The sequence below is a fragment of the Populus trichocarpa genome, chromosome 5 (assembly GCF_000002775.5).
Source record: "Populus trichocarpa isolate Nisqually-1 chromosome 5, P.trichocarpa_v4.1, whole genome shotgun sequence".
NCBI classification, from domain to species: Eukaryota; Viridiplantae; Streptophyta; class Magnoliopsida; order Malpighiales; family Salicaceae; genus Populus; species Populus trichocarpa.
Genome location: NC_037289.2, coordinates 5,320,190 through 5,342,399, shown reverse-complemented (window position 1 = coordinate 5,342,399; position 22,210 = coordinate 5,320,190). Strand labels below are relative to the sequence as shown.

General features: G+C 32.2%; 3 protein-coding genes across 4 annotated transcripts; 1 reads left to right on the top strand and 2 right to left on the bottom strand.

Moving 5' to 3' along the window:
- Nucleotides 1–2,678: 2,678 nt before the first annotated feature.
- On the bottom strand, nucleotides 2,679–4,509 carry LOC7477097 (FCS-Like Zinc finger 7). The gene is made up of 2 exons (XM_002306284.4): nucleotides 3,882–4,509; nucleotides 2,679–3,122 (listed from the first exon to the last, which is right to left on the bottom strand). The coding sequence occupies exons 1-2, from the start codon at nucleotides 4,280–4,282 to the stop codon at nucleotides 2,951–2,953; spliced, it is 573 nt and encodes a 190-aa protein (XP_002306320.1). The 5' UTR covers nucleotides 4,283–4,509; the 3' UTR covers nucleotides 2,679–2,950.
- A 10,358-nt stretch (nucleotides 4,510–14,867) lies between these two features.
- LOC7471527 (probable glucan 1,3-beta-glucosidase A) lies at nucleotides 14,868–18,243 on the bottom strand. 2 transcript variants are annotated; one of them, XM_002306283.4, is made up of 8 exons: nucleotides 17,896–18,243; nucleotides 17,461–17,580; nucleotides 17,072–17,263; nucleotides 16,509–16,670; nucleotides 16,220–16,386; nucleotides 15,947–16,096; nucleotides 15,474–15,826; nucleotides 14,868–15,328 (listed from the first exon to the last, which is right to left on the bottom strand). In XM_002306283.4, the coding sequence occupies exons 1-8, from the start codon at nucleotides 18,055–18,057 to the stop codon at nucleotides 15,147–15,149; spliced, it is 1,488 nt and encodes a 495-aa protein (XP_002306319.3). In that variant the 5' UTR covers nucleotides 18,058–18,243; the 3' UTR covers nucleotides 14,868–15,146. The 2 variants fall into 2 exon arrangements, with proteins under 2 accessions (XP_002306319.3, XP_052309375.1); XM_052453415.1 differs by lacking the exon at nucleotides 17,896–18,243 and adding an exon at nucleotides 17,705–17,861.
- A 252-nt stretch (nucleotides 18,244–18,495) lies between these two features.
- LOC112327638 (uncharacterized) lies at nucleotides 18,496–19,887 on the top strand. The gene is made up of 3 exons (XM_024601968.2): nucleotides 18,496–18,654; nucleotides 19,069–19,380; nucleotides 19,519–19,887. Exons 1-3 carry the CDS (start codon nucleotides 18,514–18,516, stop codon nucleotides 19,642–19,644), a joined length of 579 nt encoding a protein of 192 aa, XP_024457736.2. The 5' UTR covers nucleotides 18,496–18,513; the 3' UTR covers nucleotides 19,645–19,887.
- The last annotated feature ends 2,323 nt before the right edge of the window (nucleotides 19,888–22,210 follow it).

Sequence of the window (22,210 nt, the reverse complement as noted above, 5' to 3'; positions counted from 1 at the left end):
AGAGCGTGGAGTGCTGAGGGGTTGTTTTTTTTAATTTGTTTTATTTAAAAATTTATTAAAATAATATTTTTTTTAATTTTTTTTAATTATTTTTGATATTAAACTATAAAAACAAAAAAAAAATACAAAAAAATATTCAAAATTTAGTTAAACTTGCATTCTAAACAGCGTTTTAAAATATTTTCCACTCGATCAAAACGATCTAAAATCATTAAAAAAAATTAATTTTAAATAAAAATAATTTTTTTAAATTAAAAAAATATAATTTAAACCGTATTTTCAAACACTTACAAAAATTACAGCAGTCTTTTCATTTTATAATTACCCTTTTGTTTTTATTGTCGACAACGAGCACCTCTCACTGGATTTAAAAAAAGCTAAGTACTAATTAGCAAAAAATTTAAAACGTCTCGTGTGTATTTATTGAAACAATATGAAGAAACCTATCTCTAGACTTAGCTAGGTCTAGTTATCTATTGTATTATTAGTATTGTATCTATTATACTATGATCCATTATACATAGCTCATTGAAATTAGCTAAAATTTGGTGTATATATATATATATCACGGCTTATTATGTCAATTATAAAGCTTATCTGACAGATTAATTATGTCTGTATTTTTCAAAAAGCTCTAAAACTGTTCATTTTTTAATTATATTATTAATTTTTGTTTTTTACAAATAAAATCATCGATGGATTAAAAAGTTATCGATGATATTTGGAGGGTTTCTAAAATTTTTTGATTAGATTAAAAATTTAAATTAAATATTACAAACGGAATCACCGACAAATTGAAAAGTTATCAGTGATATTTGATTTGAAGGGTTTCTAAAATTTTTTTATTAAATTAAATTTTAAATAAATATTACAGACAGAATTACCGACATAATGGATAAAAATTCTAATATTTAATTATCTATTGGTAAAACCATCAATAAAATATTCCAATAAAAAAACTAGAATCTCTCATGTCATAACAAACACGTCTCTCCTTTTTCTTCCTCTCATTGTAAAAAACATCAACGTCACTTTTTTTCTGTCTTTTCTCCTTAACTCATTCTCTTCTCTTCCATGCACAAATATGTCTTCTCCTCTCTTCTTCTTTTCTCTTCTCAAATTTTTTTAATTAACATACTTTATGAATTTGTTTTTTTTTCTCTTCTCAACTTCACTCGTAATTACATCAAAGTTAGATTTTTCTTTTTTCTTCTTTTTTAGTGTTTTTTTTTTTTGCATTATATTTGTTTTTTATTTTTTTTGTTCTTGATAATTGTATGAATGTTGTTTTAGGATTTTTTTTATATATATGAGATCAATTTTGATGGATTTTAGTTGGATTTTTTTTTTAATTTTGCCGTTCAATTTCAATTAAATTATTTTATTTGTTGCTAGATTATGGGTTCTGAAATAGGTTTTGTAGGTTCGGTGGAAATTATTTTTAGTTGATTTATTTATTTGTTTTTTTTGTTTTTTTTTTTGTTATTTATTTGTTGCAAATTTGTTTGAGTTGATTTTCTTCTTTTTTTTTTCCAAGCAACTCAGTTCTTGAGTATTATGGAATGTTGATTTATATTAATTTAATTATTTTCTACTTCAGTTAAATAGATTTTTTAAAAATATTTTTAAATAATTACTAATGGTATTATTGACAGAATGAGAGTATAAATACTGATGTCGGTATATTCTAGAAAGTTGAAAAAGAATTACTGCAAATGTCATTGTGTCATTGTTTGATCACCGATAAAATTGCATACGGTATTTTTATCGATTATATGGAAAAATTATCGAGGGAAATACCAACAACATGAAGGGAGTAATTTTTTTTGTGCGCTTTGATTATCGACAAAATCACAGACAGATCAAAAATTACTGACGAAAGTTTTACCAACAAAGAATTTCTGTCCATGAGCCAATTGGTAAATTTATTACCAACGGAATGGGAGTATAAATACCAACGGAAAATTCCATCGGTATTTTTTAGAATTCTGGTAGTGATCTAGTATATCATTATATCAATATTTAAAAAATGATATTATCTAATATATATTATATTTTGAGTTTATAATTATTTTTTTAGTAGAATATATACATTAAGAACGCTTGAATATTTTTTTATATTTAAAAAATTGTTTTAAGCCACAACACCGCGCAGCATGGGCCATGATATATATATCTTGATGTCAATCAATTAACTAAGTTCAACAATATATCTTAATGTCAATCAATTAACTAAGTTTCCTCCCTAGATCTAAGATTCAAATTCATTAAGTTAAATAAATAAACAAATATTTTTAACTTCCCTATCAATTACTTAAAATTTTTAAATGGAAAGTTATTAAAGATAGATACAATTCTATTGATTTTTTTTTACTAATTAATGTGGTACGTAAAGGTTAGATGATCGTCCACGGTTAGTTTAGTGAAAACTCCGGTTAAAATAAATAATTTCTTTTAATTTTTAAAAGGAACTACTAATCTAATTAGCTTCTCTTTTTCCATATAATAGTCATAAGAAAAATATTATTTATAATTTTGCTATATATATATAACAGAACAAGTCTTCTAATTAGATACAAACCCAAAATGAAAGTGCAAAGGACATAAATTTAATGAAAGAGGAGGTGGGATTAAAAATATTCCCAGCGGACAAAGAACAAGTCCCATTGGCATCTCAATACAATAACTGTAGCCACATTCATTTTCTAAATATATTTTTTTTTCTGAAATGATTTTCAACATATTTTACATAATAATTAGTTGTAATATTGTTTTCCTCATATTGTAGTGCAGGCCATCATGTAAAATACATTTTGTCTGATCATTAATAGTAGAGGAGATTGGGTAATGGAATAATTATATCTCTCCCAGGAAATTCTACAACGTTGTGTTGTCATTTATGACACATGATCTTTTGTCTCTTAAAAAGCAGTAGTAGTCTAGCTACAAGTCAAGCAGCAGCCACAGTTTCACTTTTACGAGAAGACTTGGAGCTTGTGGTGGATGCTGATGCATGGCGTTCTCCTTTCTTTGATGTTATCATAACGTTGCGGTTTTCTTTTCTCTCGTCTTGTTTCATCTGCTGTGCTCTGCACTCTTGACTGCAGAATGCCGTATCTCCCCTGCAATATTATCATATAGAAAAAAAGAAAGTACTTAATACAATTAAGCACTTCATTGAAGAAGAAGAAGAAGAAGAAAAGAATCATCCAATCATCTTCATCCTTGCTAATTGATAAAATCTTTGGCTTATATATATAGTATAGTACAAGGAGGAGAGAAAAAATATCAAAATTTGAAGAGTTGAATTTGCAAATCAATTGAGACTAAGAAGGGGAAAAATATATGAAAAGAAGAGCTTAGATCGGAGGCATCAGGCATGAGGAGACCAGTTTCGGATCTTATATATATATATATATATATATATATATATATATATATATATATATATATATATATATATAAAGAAAACACGAATTAAAGAATCTAACAACAAACTTCAGCATTCAGTTGAATAAAATACACTAGATCATAATTGAACAAAATAGGATGTAATATTATCGTAGAAGATATCGTTTTTTTTTTCTTGAGTCAATAGAAAATGATTTTCTTTTGCTAGAAGTGGAAGCTAGTGATAAATTTTACTTCATTACATAACATTTTCTTTTTGCTAAAATCTTCATTTCTCATCATTCACGAAGCAAAATAACAATATACGGTCATAGGTAGATCTTTACATGTCCACCAAGCTTCCAAGCTAAAAATCCTTCCGAATTAATGAAAACAAAAGAAAAGGCACGACTGGAAAAAAAAAATCCCTTCAAGAAGACAAAAAAAATCTAAGAAATAATTCGAAAATATATATATGTATGTAAACATACCTGTACATGTATAAATCTTTCCCAGGAGCCAACCGGCGTTTACAAAGGCCACAGGTCCGCAAGAAATGAGAATCCTCCACAAAATGATTACCAGAGCCACTGCTCTTATGGTGGTTTCTTGGTGACAACACGGAGGCCAAGAAAGGTTGATCGTGCAAGAATCCACTAGTATTCTCACCACAAGAAGTATCCATCATGTTGTTTTTGTTGTGATAATCAAGAGACCCTTCTTCGAGTCCTGCAGTTGCATGGAGACCCTTGATGATCATTTGATGATTCTGGGTAGTATCATCAGAAGGCTCAGATGAACCGGCGCCCACGTTGCTCGGAAGATCAACGGCAATACCAGTCATGCTTGTTGTTCTTCTCATGGGTCCCCTTGGACGCTTCCCTAGTGACATACCGTCTCTCTCTTTGTTCCCTTCTTTCACTATTCAGAGAGAAAGAGATGCTAATCTATTGGTATGGTGCGAGGGATAATGGAAGGAAATGAGAGAAGATAATTAACGGGAGGAGGAGTATACTGGGGTGGGGGTGACTGAGAGAGAATCTAGGCCGTTGCTTGCGGGAACCGGGTTCTACACCTCCACGTCACGCTTCTTTGCTCTCTTTGCTTTTATGAATGCTGTCTCCTCTCCACCCTTTTCTTGGTATTTTATAAGGGTTATTTGTTTACTTGTGATTTTCTTTATGCTTGCAAACAAACTCATGTTACGTCAAAGAATGAGTAAAAAACAAACACAATAATGCTCTTGTTAAGGCATCAATATTTTCAATTAAAATATGTGTACTATCTGCGGGATAATACATAAACCTATTTGAATTTTCTTTATAAATTACATGTATGATCTGCCTCTCGTGTTTACACTTCAGATTTCCTTAATTCATCAAAGAAGATTTCCAAAATTCTATGAAGCCACCTTCGTTTTGATCCATCAGTAATAGTTTTGATCAGTTAAGGACTTCTGCATCTACCTTCCCGGGTCCTGTTGAGATTTTGGGATCATATTAACGAGGCTGGGGTTCTTCCTCTCAGGAAAATCTTGGAGATTAGTGGACATCTTTCAGTGCAATCAAGTCAGTTGAATAATTGAATCAAATCACTCGGTGGATACTACTTACTGGGTTTGACAAAACCGAGGAAGGTACAGCAAATTCTCAATGAAATTTCTCCGTCGATCAAGAAGGTATAGGCTGTCATCTTCATTCACAAGAAAAGACAAGTTAATGGTGTCACGGACTCACTAGCAAAGAAAGGTATATGGATCATGCGTGCTGAGGATGTCATTGCTTTGTTTTGATGTGCATACTATCCCAGGTGCTTCCGTGCTCCTGTTAACAGCGAGACACATTTTTGTTGGCCACTGAGTTGAGTTGAGTTTCATTTACATGTAAAGGCAAAAGACAATAGTGTTCACAACTACCCGGATATGGTGAGGTGATCAAGAATGTGGTAATAATTATATTTTAAAGTGATTTTTATTTAAAAATATATTAAAATAATATTTTTTTTTATTTTTTAAAATTATTTTCAATATCAACACATAAAAAAACATAAAAAAATCAAATTTAAATTCAAAAAATTCAAAATTTACCCATCTTCCATCTACAACGCATTACCAAACGGGGCTTAGAATTATTGATATGGAAAAAGGGATGTGAAATATTTATGGTCAAATCATGCGCAGTCACAAACATTTAAGTTATTTTAAAAAAATAAAATTCCCTCTTTTTTTTTCCTTCATTCATATCGCCCTCCCACTCTCTACTTCGTTCATTCTCTCCATCATTCTTTTCTCTCCGTCCCCCACTCAAATGCATTTTCGCTTCCTCCACCTTTGTCTAGTCACTTTGACTCAATCTCTTTACAATTCAACTCACTCTCTTTTCCTCTATCTCTTGCACTATATTTCATTCTTCACTCCATCACTTTCATTCTGAATAGTGTTACTTCTCATTTTATTCTATCATATTTTATCTAAATTATCATTTAAGTTTCTCGTAAAAAAGCATGCATCAATTAAGAAGTAATTTAAAATTCTTATTTTACTATTTAAATTAAAGATGATGATGGTGTTACTCTCCAAGAAGTAAAATAAATGATGATGGTGACAATTAATATTAGTGGTAATTATTTAAAAATGATGATGATTATTATTATTATTAATTATTTTGGAAGAATAATTATTTATTTAAGAAATCATGATGATTATTACTATCATTAATACTCAATTACTTTTTATTTATAAGGATTAATTTTTAATTCTAAACAAAATCTTGTCACTTTTTTTATTTTTGTGACAATTTGCAACTGCAATTTTGCCACAAATTCCTGCCAAAATATTAAATTCTCTCCAAACAAAATTTTTTATTTGTGATTTTTTTAAATAATAAAATAATTTTCTGACCAAAATTGGTCACAAAACTAAATCATCGCATATTTGTAGCTTTTAAAATTCTTCCGTCACAAAGCCGCCATAATAATTTTATGACTGAACTTTCTTTTTGTGAGCGAATTTTCAATCACAAAAGATACTATATTGTAGTGATGTGCTAATATGAAAACATTACATGGGTAAACATAAATTTAAAAAATTAACAAGCATATAGGGAAAGGTCTCAAAATCAAATAATTTTCAAAAATCATATCTCTATTATATTTAATTTTTTTTTTAGTAAAACCACTAATGTTTCTCCATGTCTCCAAACAGGTCTCTATATTTGCAATAAAATCGTCATGAAAAAAATATCAAGTTCTTAATTAAATTCTTCAAATCTTAGTCATTGTTTATCTCAAAAGAATCAGAGATCCTTTTCTAGGTCTTTGTTACCATTTATCTCCATTTTTCCATGACCACTTAACTTAAAAGGATCGGGTATCCTTCTACAAGTCTTCATGGTCACTTATCTCTATGTTTCTGCAATCACTTATCTGCAAAAGGATCAAAGATCCTTCTTTAGGTTTTTGTGACTACTCATATGACATTTCCCTCTAAATCCATTCTTGAAATCATACACAAGCTATAATATTTACTTTTTTATTCATCTTATTATATTATTACTATATTGCCTTTCTTACCAATTCTTACATTTGAGACACTTCCTAACAAGTTATACATTAGGGATAGATAAGTCCAATAACATGACATGTATAAGACACTTATACTAAAGGGATAAACAAGTTTGGTAACATGACATGTATATGTCCCCCTTATTTCTAATAATTAAGTCTTTCAAACATGATAGTTTAAAATAGTTGAGGGGAAAAATGATGGTGCAATAAAAAAACACTTAAAATGACCCAATCAAGCCCCTCTAAAAAGTCCAATCAAGGTTGTTTGTTAATGGTCTAATCAAGGCCTAAACAAGAAAATAAAGAAGGCTAGAGGAGGGGAGGAAGAGGGAAGAGAAATGGGTAGCCTGAAAGGCCCAACCAAACCCTCTCAAATTTATCCAACCAAAGCTATGAAGATCAGGCCTAACCGAGCCCAACTTTAGGTCCAATCGAACCCTCTCTTGGCCTAACTAAGGCTTACACATCAAAAAGAAAAAGAAATTTGGCTTCAGTAGGGAAGAAGAGAAAAAATATGCATAAAAAGTAAGGCAATAAGAAAAAAAAATGAGGAAACGGAAAGGTGGAAAGAATGCATCGTCGAAGCACCATTGTGCGTTCATCGTATGTACACACCACACTATCATGAAGCTACCAATGAGATGATCCAGACAACACTAAAAAAGACTATCATAGAAGCTCATATCTCGTTACACACAACGACCTCATTTCACATGTTGTTGTTTGTGTTACACACCCCAAATATTATTTTTTTTTTTTCACTTTGATCATTTATTCTCTAATAATTCTTTAATTTAGTCTTGAATTTTATCCCAACCAAGCCCAATTTTGGACCCAACCTAACCCTTTCCTTATTAGCCCAACCCAACCCTCTTTTCTCCAAGCCCAATTTAACCCTCTCATCTCCAACAAAACCCTTTCTAAGCCAAGCCTAACCGACCCTTATTTTAAACCCAACCAAAGGTGGAGAAAATAAAGAGAATGAAAAAAAAATTTAGCCCAATCAAACTCTGCACCTAACCTATATTTGCAATGACCACCCTCTCTCACTAATAACTATTGTTCTCAATCAAACTATCTTAGGCCAACTTTTTCACCAATGGTTATATCTAAGCCTAACTTTGAACTAAATCTCTTGGCTTAGATATGCTTTACATCAATGACTTACTCTCAAGGACCAACCTATCATCAAATGGCAAACGTGACACAACAATCATTGACTTAATTTTTTAAGAAATCAGATATTCTCTATCATTTTTTCCTCTCCACTAGGTAAACTTATATGACATTTGATATTTGTAAATATCATAGGTCACTACGTAAGAAAAGAGGCTTAAGCAAGTTCAATGGACTTCATTATGCTTTTGTTTCACATACAACATTGTTCTTCCTGACACACATTAGCTCTTCTCACACCTACATTTCACCCCTCTTACATTTATTAACTTAAGAATTTAGGGGTCCTTTATCATGATAAGGCGTTTATTTTACAGGTCAATCATCAATGTACCAGACAGACAAATATAGTCAAGACTCTATTTGAAGTTTTTCATGACTTCATCAATTGTAATTTATATAAAAAAAAAACTAATTTAATATTATGATATATATTAAGCTTGTCAAATCATTGATAGAATAAAAACATGTCTTTAATGTGATTTATTATAGTTTTTTTTTCAATTAAAATAGATCTTAGTTAGATATATCTTCTATGGAGAGAATTGCATATGTTTGGTGGGTATATATCAAAGGCTACATTGTTTTCTTTTGATGAAAAGTGGGGCTTAAAGCCCAAAAACTAAATTAGACAAGCAGTTACAGAACCAATCAAGTCATAATAAAAAAATTAAATAAAAACCCCCATGATGATCATGAACTACCTAGTCATCTCTAGACAACAAGTTCCTCTTCATCCCGAAATTAGCCAACCAATCTGCTACAACATTAAGAGCCCGTTTGGCTACGCGTTAGAGGTTGTGTTTTTTCAAAAACACAGGAAGCAAACGTTTGGTTAACAAAAAAAAGCTGCTTACTGTGCACGGTCCCACAGCCAAATCGCGTGCGAAACGCAGGAAGATGAAAAGTAGAAAAATGCTGCTTTCGGGAAATTCAACCATGATACACTGTTCACTGAACAGTGTATCATGCCTCCACTGTTCACTGAACAGTGGAGCATGTGAACAGTGCAAGAATTGCACTGTTCACGTGAATTATTTTTTTTAGTGTGTTAATTTTTTAACATTTTTTTTAAAAAAACACTAGTATAAAGTGAATTAAATTCACTCGCACTGTAATATCAATTTTATACCTGATAATATTTTATCTACGCTCAAAAAATTATGAAAACTGTAGTTCTTATCGGATGAATTTTGTATGTAATGAAATTATAAATAGTTTAATGGAATAATAAAAAGTATTTTTTATAAATTATTTTTTATTTCATGATGTAATAGGAGTAATTAATTCTACAATATTTAAATTTAAAACCATTAATATTAATATATATTTTTAAATTATTTTTTGACCTCAATTTCAAAAGCATTCTTAACCAAACACATTAAACTACTTTTTCTTCAACCTCAATTTCAAACACAGTTTTAACCAAACACCTATTTTTTCAAACCAACCATAACTAAAAGTACTTTTTATAAAAAAAAAATTTTCCAAACCACAACCACAACAGCTACCGCAATACCAAACACACTCTAACTTTCTTATAAATGTGCTTTACTTTCACCTCTCAATTCCTGCTCAACAAATATAGAGCTCAAGAAATCATAGCATAATTAGTATTCATTTTATCATCTTTCTTTTCAATAAGATTCACCACGAACAAAGAATCTCACTCTAAAATAATCAGGTGGATTAGAGTTTGCTCGGTCTCTTGGGTATCGTAAGATTATTTTAAAAGCTAAATTATTACTGCATCTTTACACCTCCAGATCATTTTAGTAATTTAATGAAAAATATTTGTTTTAGCATATTCTTATTCATGATCCTCACGGTGTAATTATTAGTTGTTAAAAAAATTGACTAATAATTTTATGTTGTTCTAGACAACAAGAATACCTAGTCGATCTCTAGAGTCAGCATCTTTAAGTAGCATTACTTATTTTATAATTATTTTTTTTTTTATTTCTTATCTTTTCTACGTGTCTATTATACAAGAATGGTTGTAGTTTTCAAAATATTTGTGATAAATTAAGTAAATATTATTTGACACATACTATTTTAAGAGATTGCCACGCGGTGGACATATTTCATGGCAACTCTTCACTATATATATATATATATATATATATATTAAATCCATCTTGCAATAACATCGTGGTCTTTCGTTTTTCATGTGTTGTCCAAATTTCAGTGGCAATGATGGCATGTTCTAGAAGTTGAAGAAGATTAAATTGATAGTAATTAAAAAAGAAAAGTGTAAGGAATGAACCTTGGGGGATCGATGCATGCAATAGTGGAAAAGGATGGCATTAGAAATAGTGGTAGAGAATGAACCTAAACAAGACGTACATAGTGAGTGAGTGAGTGAGTGAGTGAGTGAGGGCCGGCCGAGTGGAGCATGGACAGCCAACAAACATCTTTTCACTTTTGTGAATGTTTGGCATGTATTAATGCCACCAATCTTATGTGTTTTCTGATGTCATCAGCCCACCCAATACTACAAGCTTAATACGTCTTCTTTCCTTTCTTCTTCTTTTAACATTATAGCACTAAAAACATTATTTTTATGGTTTTGGAGGTAGATTTATCATCCTTGGATCAATTTTTTTTTCCTGATATTGACACAAAGTAACAAAATAACAACACCTAAAATGATGTGGTTTCAGATGTCAAAGCATATTAATTATCAATTTAAATTAAAAAAATTAAATTATTAGATGAAATTTCAAGAATGCATTAAAAAAAATCACTTTTAGATATAATAATTAAAAAGTGAGTTAGTAGTTCAGCTGCCAATAGTCAAGTGGTAAGAAGTCAACTAGAAAGAAAGGACATTTCTTGTTTAAATTCTACCATTTACGTTTCTCAACCCACATATAAATGTGTAATTAACTAGAAATCTCGAGTTGGTAGGCTCTTCCTTGTATTTTAACTCTTGGGAGTTGCTGTCTATTCATAGATTGCGTTCAAAAATGTATTCAAGATATATATATATATTAGGCACATTCGACACATAATTAAAAGTGGAATGCTTTCATTTTTAGGTTTACAATTTTGTTGAAAAATGTTGTTAAATATGAGTACTATAATTTGAAATATCTAAATTATTAATGCATAAAAAATTAATTTAAAAAAAATCTTGGTGAACTTGGTAAAAAACCAGAATCCAATCAGAAAATCATCTCATATTGGATAGTGATTTTTCGAGGCTTATATATGTGTGTATAGGATTTGTTCCACGTTGGAAAGATAGAAATTATTCTACTATTTCAAGGCCTATACATGTGTGTACAGCCTTTGTCCCTGGAAAGATAGAAATTCATGTAGTTAAATAAAAAAAATAAAAAAAATTTATTTAACCTAATTCAATTCATTACGGGTTTGACTACTCTTTGATTAATTAAAAATAAAGCTTATTAATTTATTTCATTTGCACTGATAATTCTCAAATTATTTAATTAAATACTTGCATAAAATTTTAAATTTAATATTGATTTTTATGTAAGAAACACGTATAAAATGCTGTCATGTTTATTTTTTATGATTAAAAAAAACTATCCAACCCCAAAACAAAAGAGTCAAATAGCTAGAAAAGCATTTATATTTCGTGGGCACACCCCGTGGTGGATGTGCCAATGTGTAAAGTTGTGATTGTTTTTCCATCAAATAAGGTTCGGACAACAACAATTACAATAATAGTTATCATGATCGAATTGGAAAATGTTTAGATCGTTGGTTTCGTGAGTTAAATCAGTTGTTTATTGACAATATATTAATTATTTTTAAATCATTTCATAATTGCATAGAAATTTAGTCCATTTTATTTTATTTTATTTTATTTTTTAGCGTATTAAACTTTAAAAATTCAATTGTAATATTTATTTGTATGTTTTTGTAAAGTAAACGTATAAAAATAAAAAGTGATCGAATCGAACCAGTCATTTGGTTCAGTAGAGCTCTAAAAATTGCCTAGCATTATTGGTGGTTCTCATCGGTTCTTTTCATTCTACTGTTTGTCTTATCCTATGCGAAACGAAGTCGTTTAGTTCCAGATGGTTAGTTCTCGGTCATATAGATAATAATTAATATCATTAAAGATATACAATAATAGTTTCATATTTTAATAAACGGTTGGTGATAATAGCAGAGCCATTAAAATAATAAAAAGAAAACAGTTAATATGTAAAAAAGATTTTTCGAAATGATTTGAATGAACGTGATAATTAAATTAATTTATTCGGATAGAATTATTTTACATATATAGCTCAGAAATATTCAAAAAGATGCGTGTTTATTGCTAAAAAAATCTCATAAAAAAAAAAAATTGAACAATTATCTCAACCTAATAACTTAAGCGATTAGGTAAGGTTTCAAGATATGATTTATATTATTCTCCAATACACTTTCTCAACTGAAAGCCTTTTGAGCTTGAAACTTACATAGATTCACATTATCTTGTGCTTAATTTTTATCAAATAAATTAGGATGATGAGATTCAAACTCGTAACCGCTTGGTCATTAAAGTTCTGATACCATGTCAAAGAACCATCACAACCCAATAAGTTAAGCTGTTAGATAAAATTTCAAAATATAATTTATATTATTCTCTAATACTTTTTATAGTATTTTTTTTCTTGATTTTTTTTCTCTACAAGTGTTTTTTTTGGCGTCCGAGGAAAACTAATTATTATTATTATTATTATTATTATTATTATTATTATTATTATTATCACTCAAACTCAAAACGAAGAGAGGTATTATGCGCACTTTCTGCCAATTATTGGGCCCCTCGTGGGTCTATAGCCCGAGATTTACCCGCCACTCATTTACAAAGATAACAAGCCTGTTTTGAGAGTCAGATATAAATTGTTTTTTAAAACTTTTTTATTTAAAAAATATTTTTTTATATTATAACATCAAAATAATAAAAAATATTAATTTAAAATCTCTAAAACGAATCAAAAATTAAAAAGAAAAACTTTTGTACAGCAATCACAATCAGGAAGCAGGAGATACCAATAATTCATTCAGAACATGGGCATTATTGTCATTTAGTGGGCCCCACCAACATCATTACCCAAACTTTGTCTCCAATTTCCAACTCTCCAACCGGACATAGAGATTAGTTCCTTTTTACCCTTTATTTATTTATCTTCTTAACTTTTGTATTTCTTTAATGATCATCGTCTGCAAACTTTAAAACTCTCGCAAATCCTTCCTTACCTTGTATTTAATTTTTAATTTAATTTTATCTGTTGAGATTTAAAAAGTGCTAAAATAATATATTAGAAACTTTACTTATATTAAAGAATAAATTTGGATAAATTAAGAATATAAGAATAGTTTAATTAAATATCTCAATATATAAAACAGATTAAGTCATTAACTTTATAGCCATTAAACTAAGATTCTTGCTTAATTTATTTTTTTTATTATGGTTGTTTTGGAAAAGTGGTTGTGGTTATTTTCAAAGTGTTTTTTTATTTTAAAATGCATTAAAATTGTATTTTTTTATTTTTTAAAAATTATTTTTAAAATTAGTACATCAAAACGATAAAAAACATAAAAAAATTAATTTTTAATTAAAAAATAAATTAAATTTTTTAAAAACATGGATTAACCCGCGTTTCCAAATACTATCTAAGTCTCTTCTAGACTCCACTAATCTAAAGGCTTGGTGCATAGGCATTGGGCTGCCACAAGAAATATTTATTCATCTCAAAAATCAATTTGTTTTCTCTTTTAAGTGAAATAATAAAAAATTTCAAATAATTTAAATTAATTTTTAAAGAAATTTTGATCGATAGATGAATTTTAAAAGCCGAATTAAATATAGACTATGATCACCATAATTCTAGTTCCATGTCAATCGGATAGGAGAAAAGAATTGGGTAAATCTCAAATGAGAGCCCAAATGTATGGGACTTTCGGATGAGTCATTTTTTTCCAATAAAAATCTCTAAAATTTCCGAAAATTTTTCAGTAGTGTGTTAATGAATTGCATCTTTATCATTAACGCAAATCTATATTGCCTTTAGAGAGATCCCGAAGAATTTTGTTTGCATAGAGTGTCAGCAAAATAGGTCTGCAATTTTTCAAAATGGACGTGACAAATTACAAGGGGAAGACAAAAAAAAACATTTTAAAGTCACGTCTAAATTCTAATAATACCAGTAACTGTATTGTTGGAAAGATCTCGACGAGACAAATCCAATGATATTAAGAAAAGTCATCAACGGTGACTGGAATGTGCCACACAAATCGTCCGAAGGCACATGAACCCCGACACATTTGGATAATGACATTTTTTAAAGTTGTTGTATTCATCTCGTCGATATCTTCCTAATAGTTCAAGTGGTTTTATCATTGGAATTTCAATATTTCTAGAGTTTTTTTTTCCTTGTTTTTCTATTGTAAATCATGTCAGTTTATTTTTAGCATTGTAGTCGGAGATACTACGTTGCTTTAAATTTACTTGCAAATATTTTTTTCAAACAATGGAACATTTATTTTTAACAAGCGGGACGTTAAACTTAATTTTTAAAAAAATAAAAGTGAATTGCACCTAGCCCACAGGAGCAAAGACCAAATATCTAGGCCGACGGACGGGTCCCTCGCTGGTCGCTAGTAAAGAACATTTATAACTCTCTAACACCCATTTTTTCAACTTCGTAGAGTTTTAAAAAGCTTGAACTTCTTATGAATCAAGACAATCTCTATTGAACGAACACAATAGGTGATTTTCTTTTTTAAATCTCACTTAGTCCTTTTTCCATTTATTAGTTTTGATCCAATTGTAAGTAGTAACTTGGAAAATATATGCAGGGGTCTATTTCAAATCCTCAACTACCCTCGATGCCATTTGGCAATCAAGATGATAGATATAGAGGTAAATTAATCCCCATTATTAATCTTGGACGTTACAATTAACAGAAAAAAGAGCACTGTTGGCCTTTTCATGCATAGAAGGAGCCCAAAAGCCAGTTACTACGTCCTGATGTAATAGCCATTGGCAGAATCTAGAGCTTTATGTAGTTGTTCTCGATCATCCATTTTAGACTCCAGTAGTTGGCGGCACACTTGTAAGCCCAATATGCCCATCCAAATTGGGCACGCCCGTAGACTTCGATTTGAGCTTTAGCAAAGTTTTGATAATCTTCCATCGATGCTCCGTTCACTTCCCATTCTCCAGTCCATGCCCCTGCAAAAATCTCAGCACACGGTTCAGCGTATTACCTTTTGAACTAGTCGGAGCATTATCTTCAATTACAGTTAAGAGGTAGACTAGGCTTAGAAAAAACTTCAAGTACTGGTTTTGATTGCGTAAACATTGGTTTTGGACTTACCAACAAAAATGGATGGACCATTGGCAGTGGTCACGGTATCGAGATCACTAGACCGCTGATTATGGATAAAGTCAATGTTCTGTTGCGCATTCATATTACTGAACGAATCTGAGAATAGGTTGTAATAATGCACATCAATGGCTACGCAATGCAGACTGCTTGCAAATGAAAGGAGCTCCTTTGCATCAGCGTTCCCTAGTCGATTGGAGAGGATCACATAAGCATTTTGAGTGTACTTCCTTACGGCATCGTATCCAGCTTGATAATACTTCTTTAGGGTGTCTAGACTGATGCCTGGGGCCATTGGCTCGTTCATCAATTCGATTGCTGCAAGACTTGTATTGTTGGCATACCTGTTTAGTAGCAAACATTGCATCAGAATTCAAACAATTTTTCATGTATAAGCAACCTGATTTGATTTGGAAGGTAATTCACAACATGGAGAATGTGTAGAAAAAAACTTATCGTCTTACCTCTCTGCAAGGAAATCTATGACAGCCACAGTATCTTGAATGTTGGAATCTCCCCATTCTTGGTACCCATCTCGTGTCCCACTATGACCATTGCCATTTTGTGAACCTTGAATCGCATGCAGATCAACAATTACCTTCATTCCGTATTCCCTACATAAATATACATGTAAATACGTAAGCCATCATCAGAGTATTTATAGCACCTGTACAGAAAAAGGTTCCCAAAAACAACATTAAACCGTCAATTGATTTCATTTAGTAAATGATACTCACTGTGCCCATGTGAAAGCATTGTCTAGGGCTTTCAAAGAGCCACTAACAAAAGGTTTAGGCGGCGGATCGCATGCGATCCACCATCCAACTGGAATTCTGACAGCATTAAGACCATTTGCTGACATGAATCTGAAGTCCTCATCAGTGATGTAAGAGTTCCAGTGATCCTGGGATGAACAGGTAATTTGCAAGTCATTCGTGGTTTAGTTATACTTATAGTTGCTAAAATGCTAGCAGCCTAGCACAAACTTCGGTTCTCTTTGTTTATGCTATGAATTATAACTTTTACCTGCAAGACTTGAGGGGCTCTGTCTGGACCATAACCATTTGTGAGTTGATATTCACCTCGTATGGCGTTGGGATTGACAATAGTCATTTTGAAGACTGATGGATCACCGTCGTCCCAACCTGAGCCTACATAATCTGCAGTTACCAGTGTCTCTGATATTGCCTGATTACACAACAGAGTCAGAAGCACAGTAATCCTTCATGTAATGCGGATGATATATTAAGCTATCACACACACACATATGGTAAGAGTATTAAACTGATAGTTAGCTACGCCACTTATAGTACAATGATCCAGAGTGTTGATCACTAGCATGTACACTACTGCTGTTTAACTGACAAGAGCCTGGAGTCACTAAAATGATCATGTTTTAGTCCACAAGACACACTTTTCATGGTATGATTTTCCTGTATCAGGTTTATTTTGTACACCAAAGGAGAAATTTATCATGATCAATCTAAAACAAACTAGTTCGGTGAAAGTTCCAGAGCTCAAATGACAAAAAATAAAAGAAATTAAAAGTGCTATTGCTGAGAAAAAGAAGAAGAAAGATTAGGCAAAACCTGAAGGAATTGTCCATTTGATGCTTGGAGGCGAACTATACTCCGATCATCATTTTTCCTTATGATCTGGAATGTTTCTCGGTTTCCAGCAGTATCTGAAAATGCTGTTACTTTGTTTCCTTGATCCTCTAGCCCCACAAACTGCTTGTTGAACACCCTAAAGTTGAAATATGTCTCATTGATCCTCCACAACTGTGAAATAAAATCATCAGTAAAGTAAAGATGAGAAACATGCAGCATGAGATTACAATTATAAACAAAGCTTACAAGTCCAGTTAAAATCACAGAAAAGGTAAATAGTCATAGATATTATCCAGAACAAATAAAGGTAAATAGTAGTACTAATGCACTAAGTCTAGCTAGATCATTAGTTTAAAGATTTTAATTACTCTGAAAGTTTCCCAGTCAGAGGCTGAGGGCCGATTGGCTACAAGAATGGTTCCACCTCCATTTTCTGAGCAAAGATACTTCTGTAGCCTTGTGGAGAAGAACCGCACTTGAGTTCCATCCTGCAGTAAATTTAAAACACAAATTAGTAAAACGACAATAAGATATACGTGAGTGTAAGAGAGAGAGAGAGAGATTATCAGCTTAATTTAAAACTAGTAGTAGATACGACTAAAACAATTATACCTGGTAGTAAGAGAAAATAAAGTAAAGAAGTTGCATGGTCTTTCAAGGACTAAGACGTCGAGAGAGGTCTTAATCAATGAAGTGAGGGCTTGGGATAGATATAATGATGTTGTGATGGATAGTTCACACATGAGGCCTGAGTGATATGTTGATGATCAGGAATCAGGATGATAGAGTAAAGCTAAAATTACCAGGAGATCATTGTTGGGCATCCCATCATAGAGAGAAGGATCCATCCACCCTTCATTAACGAGCCAATTTCCTAAATTCACAGCTTTAAACGGCTGTGCAAGAGAAGGAGATGGAGCACACAAAAGCAAGAGTAAGGGAAAGACTAGTAAATAGTAAGCCATTTTTATTCGCACCCTTTGTCTGTGAATGGAAGGATTTTGAGGTTGGACAGCGTTTCAGAAGCTAGAAGCATATGTACCCTGGGCCCTTCCTTTTTTTTCTTTTCTTTTGGGGGGGCAGCCTTGCCCCAAAGACATTGCAAAAGGAGGGGAATTTCTACATCAAGCTTTTGGATAATCAAAGGGTATTTCTCTTTGATCATAAAATGTCTCTTATGGGTTATTAATCAACAGAAAAACAAGGAGGACAACAATCTGCTTTGCTTGCATGGCAGGAGTCCTGAAGCCAGTTCCTTCTAAAGTAGCAGTTTTTACATTTATTATAAGAAAAAATATTTATAATTTTGAGTTTTATCAATCAGGTTATCTTACAGTAAAAAAAAAAATGAAATTGTCGCAAGGAGAAAATACCGAGAGGGCAATTTAAAAACTTAGCTTTTAGGAAAATGGGCCGGATCGATGAAGCCCACATTAAAACCCTTACACATTAAGCAGTTATTTGTTTCCCTTGTCTCTTCACTTGGCCTTGGGTTTGAAACTAGAGCGTTTCCAGTTACGAGCACAGTGTCTTGTTCTCTTCTTGGATCCCCACAGCCTCAGGTACTCTCTCTTTCCCCCTCTCTTTGCCTCAGAGCCTTATCAATTACTGTTACTGGATGCCTGTTGGAAATGAAGAAGCAAGCAAACTGTAAAATCTAATGATTGCTCATCTGGTTTAAGTATTGATTGCCAAAACTAAATGAAATAAACAATTTTTGATTTCTCACTCGATTTTGCTTAATCAGTTGGTATGTTATAAGCTTATCCCATAATTTTATCTTGTTATTAGTTACTGAATTTGTAGTCCGTAGCTGTTTGCATCGTATTTTTTTGCTTTCATTTTAGATTTTTAGTCACTGTTATGTGTGAGCGAAAATAGGGAATTTAGGATTTGTGGAGCTTTGTTGCTGTCGAAGTGGACTTTTGTATTCTTTTTTCATCTTTTGGGTTAAGGGTTTTTAATTTTGTGTCCAGTTCAATCCTGGCGCTGCAGGAGTCGGCCAAGTTTTGATTTGGGAATTGAAGGTGAAGGTTGAAACAGTGCAGCAACAGAAGGATTTAAAAAAAATGGCGGCAGCAGGTGGTAAGGCAAGTAGAAGTTTGAAGAAAGCAGTAGTGAAGCACCCAGCCTATGCTTCTTGGGGGAGTGTTGTTAATGCCCAAGTCAAAGCCAAGCTGACACCATCCTCTAAGTGCAACTTGGGTAAATTTCTCGGGATTCGTGATCCTCCTGCCTCTGATATCTCCGAACTCATCACCAGGTTCATCAAGCTCAACAATCGTCAGGTTTCTATCTATTGTCACTACCCTCTTTTAGTATTACTAGAAATAGCAATAGGAATGTTGCCGGGAAAATGTTCTCTTTGATGGACTTGCATACATTTCTTGCAAGTGATTGACGAATAATGGATGAATGGCTTGCAGAACCCTGGCATGAAGAAAGATGTTCTTTCAGAGGAGAAGTTAAGGACCATGTTGGAAGGCAAAGAGAGAGTTGGAGTTTCAGAGATCGCTAAATTGCTTGCCCAACAATTTCCTAAACGTCGCTGAGATTTCTCTTACCTTCTCATTTTGTTCTTGCCCAAGCTTTCCAACCTCATACGCATTATTATGAGATTTTCTCCATTTCTTTGTTTGATAGATTCTTAAGACTTGATGGAATTATCGGGTGTAGAATTGGTAACATCTTTTGAAGACCTGCTATTTTATGACACTTCAATCAGTGGTCTTGTGCTGTGACTTTTCAAGTTTTTCTATTGTGAATAAAAGTGTTACCATCACCAGTTTCTGTCTTTTTTTTATTGTGTCAAATGATGCTGTGCTTTTGGGGTTATTACAATTTTTATATATCATGAGTGCTGTGGTAAAACCAAAGAAAGAGTTCAAAATTTCTGATACACACCATTCAGCCTTGTAGTGGGCATGTGATTTTATGCCTAAAGTGCAGTATTATGTGTGTGCTATCTATATAGTAAAGGTACAAGAATCGTTAAACAGCTTAAAGCAAAAAAAAACATTTGTTGACATTGGTTATGTTATACTGATCATATGTTTGATTTAAACAAGGCTAACAATTCATCTTAATCCCTATGCATTAATTGCACGTACAGGTTTGAAACCCTGCACTTTCAGAGAATCCATTTCTGACAGGCTTACATGTAATTTGCAAGGTTGGGGATAGATCAGGGTCTAGGTACGGTCTGAGCCTATATAGGAGTCTCCTCTAAAATTCATTTAGTAGTGATCATCCTGCACATCAACTAAATGTAGCTGTAACTGACTTTAAGGATTCTGGTTTCTGAATGAAACTTAATTTAATGGTGTGTGCTGTTTATGTTGACATTCTTGGCCCTGGCATGTTTATAATATGTTTTTGCTTCGTGCTTCTACTAGATTTTTGGTACACTGCTGCCAACTGGGACATGAAGTGTCTAGTTTTGTTCCATTTATAAACATATTATAAACATCAGGGTTCTTGAGTGGTGTTAGTAGTCCATTAACCAATATAGTTTTTAATCTGGATAGGATCTGTTATATTACAACCTGTAGGTGAGGCATTTGTAGCGTTGGCCAACCAGAAATGCTAACTCACAAGATGCCTGGTCCTTTAGAGTGAGAGACTTGCATGTTTACTAGTAGGAAAGAAGTTGGTGAATCCCAGACTGAAGTTCAGTCCTGAGTTTCAATATAGTGTGCTATAAAGAAAATACACGATTCATGCAGGCATTATCAATATCCGTCCATATTCAACAGCTAATTAGCAAAGAAGTGGTGAATCTATTCAGTGGAGGGTTGCAAAGAGTTTTGTTGTCCTTCTGCCTTAGAAAGTTACGTGTTTTAAACTTTCATCTGTTTTGGCAAAATAAAGATATGTCTGCATTTGTATTCTTTCTGCTTTAATGCACTCTGTCAGTTTGTAAAAGGTTTATTTTTGTTCACTTTCTTGCTTCCTTGAAAATAGACTTGTGGACAGAACCGGTTTTCTCATGGTGTCTTGGATTGAAGGTGGTTTTAGAGAATTTTGTGCGTGGTTGGTCAATACTAGTGTCCCTTAGAATTTGTCGTGAAAATTTTCAATCATTGATTTTGTTTTGCATTTCTTCTGCTTTTTTCCCCAATTTTTCTTGCAATAAAGTTAGCATTGTCATCTAATTAATTGGTGAATATGACATTGTGCCATTTCCCTTTGAACCTCTGTTTGGATTTGTTGTGCAACAACAAATATAAGCTTCTGACTGCAAGAATCACTGGAATGTTTCTTGGGTTGTTTGATTATTTTTGCAATTTCTTATGTTAGTCCAAACACCAACTAATGTGGATTGCTTAAAGTAGTCAAATGCATTAAATTATTTGGTGTTATTAACAATCCATCTCCTGATTTATTTTTTCATTTGTGCAACTCCTATAATGGTCTTTAGAGATATCTACGTGTGTTGATGCTCTGGCTCTGGTCATGTCACTTAGTAATGGAGTGGTAATTTAGTTATGCATTCGGTGATATCACAGCAAGTTTTACCTGAATATCTCGCTGTTGCATAAGATATTCATTTTTTTCATACATTTTACAATTCCAATCTCGCTCACACCCCCAAACTTATTAGCGGCCAAGAATGGACAGGTTGTACTCAAGGAAAGGAGCAGAAAGCTCTGAGTCAACGGTCATATTACTGCCCAAATACTCTTGTAACTTTGACAGATTAATGTTGGTTCAATCATTCTCTCCTGCAAATCTTTTGATACGTGTTATAGATCTTTCTCGACCACACCTAAGTATTGGCTGGAGTTTCCACTTTATTTGGTGTTTGCTAGTTATGCGGAACTTATAAGTGCTATCTCGAGTCTTGACTAAGTTATTCTTAAAGGAGTTTGCTGGATTCATATGCTGCAGCTTTATTTTATTTCCTCCGGTTTAGATTAGGAAAATTAAGTGTGGGTGATAATGTCTATTCTGGGTGTACGCTGTATCCTTTTGTGCATTCCTAGATTTAGCTATAACTACTGGAACAAAAAAAGGTTCCAAGCTGAGTTGTTGAAATGCATGCCTTGCTTTTGTGTTTCAATTAACATCCAACTATTTCATCATCATAGTTTCGAGATTTTTGAATTTCCTCATCTT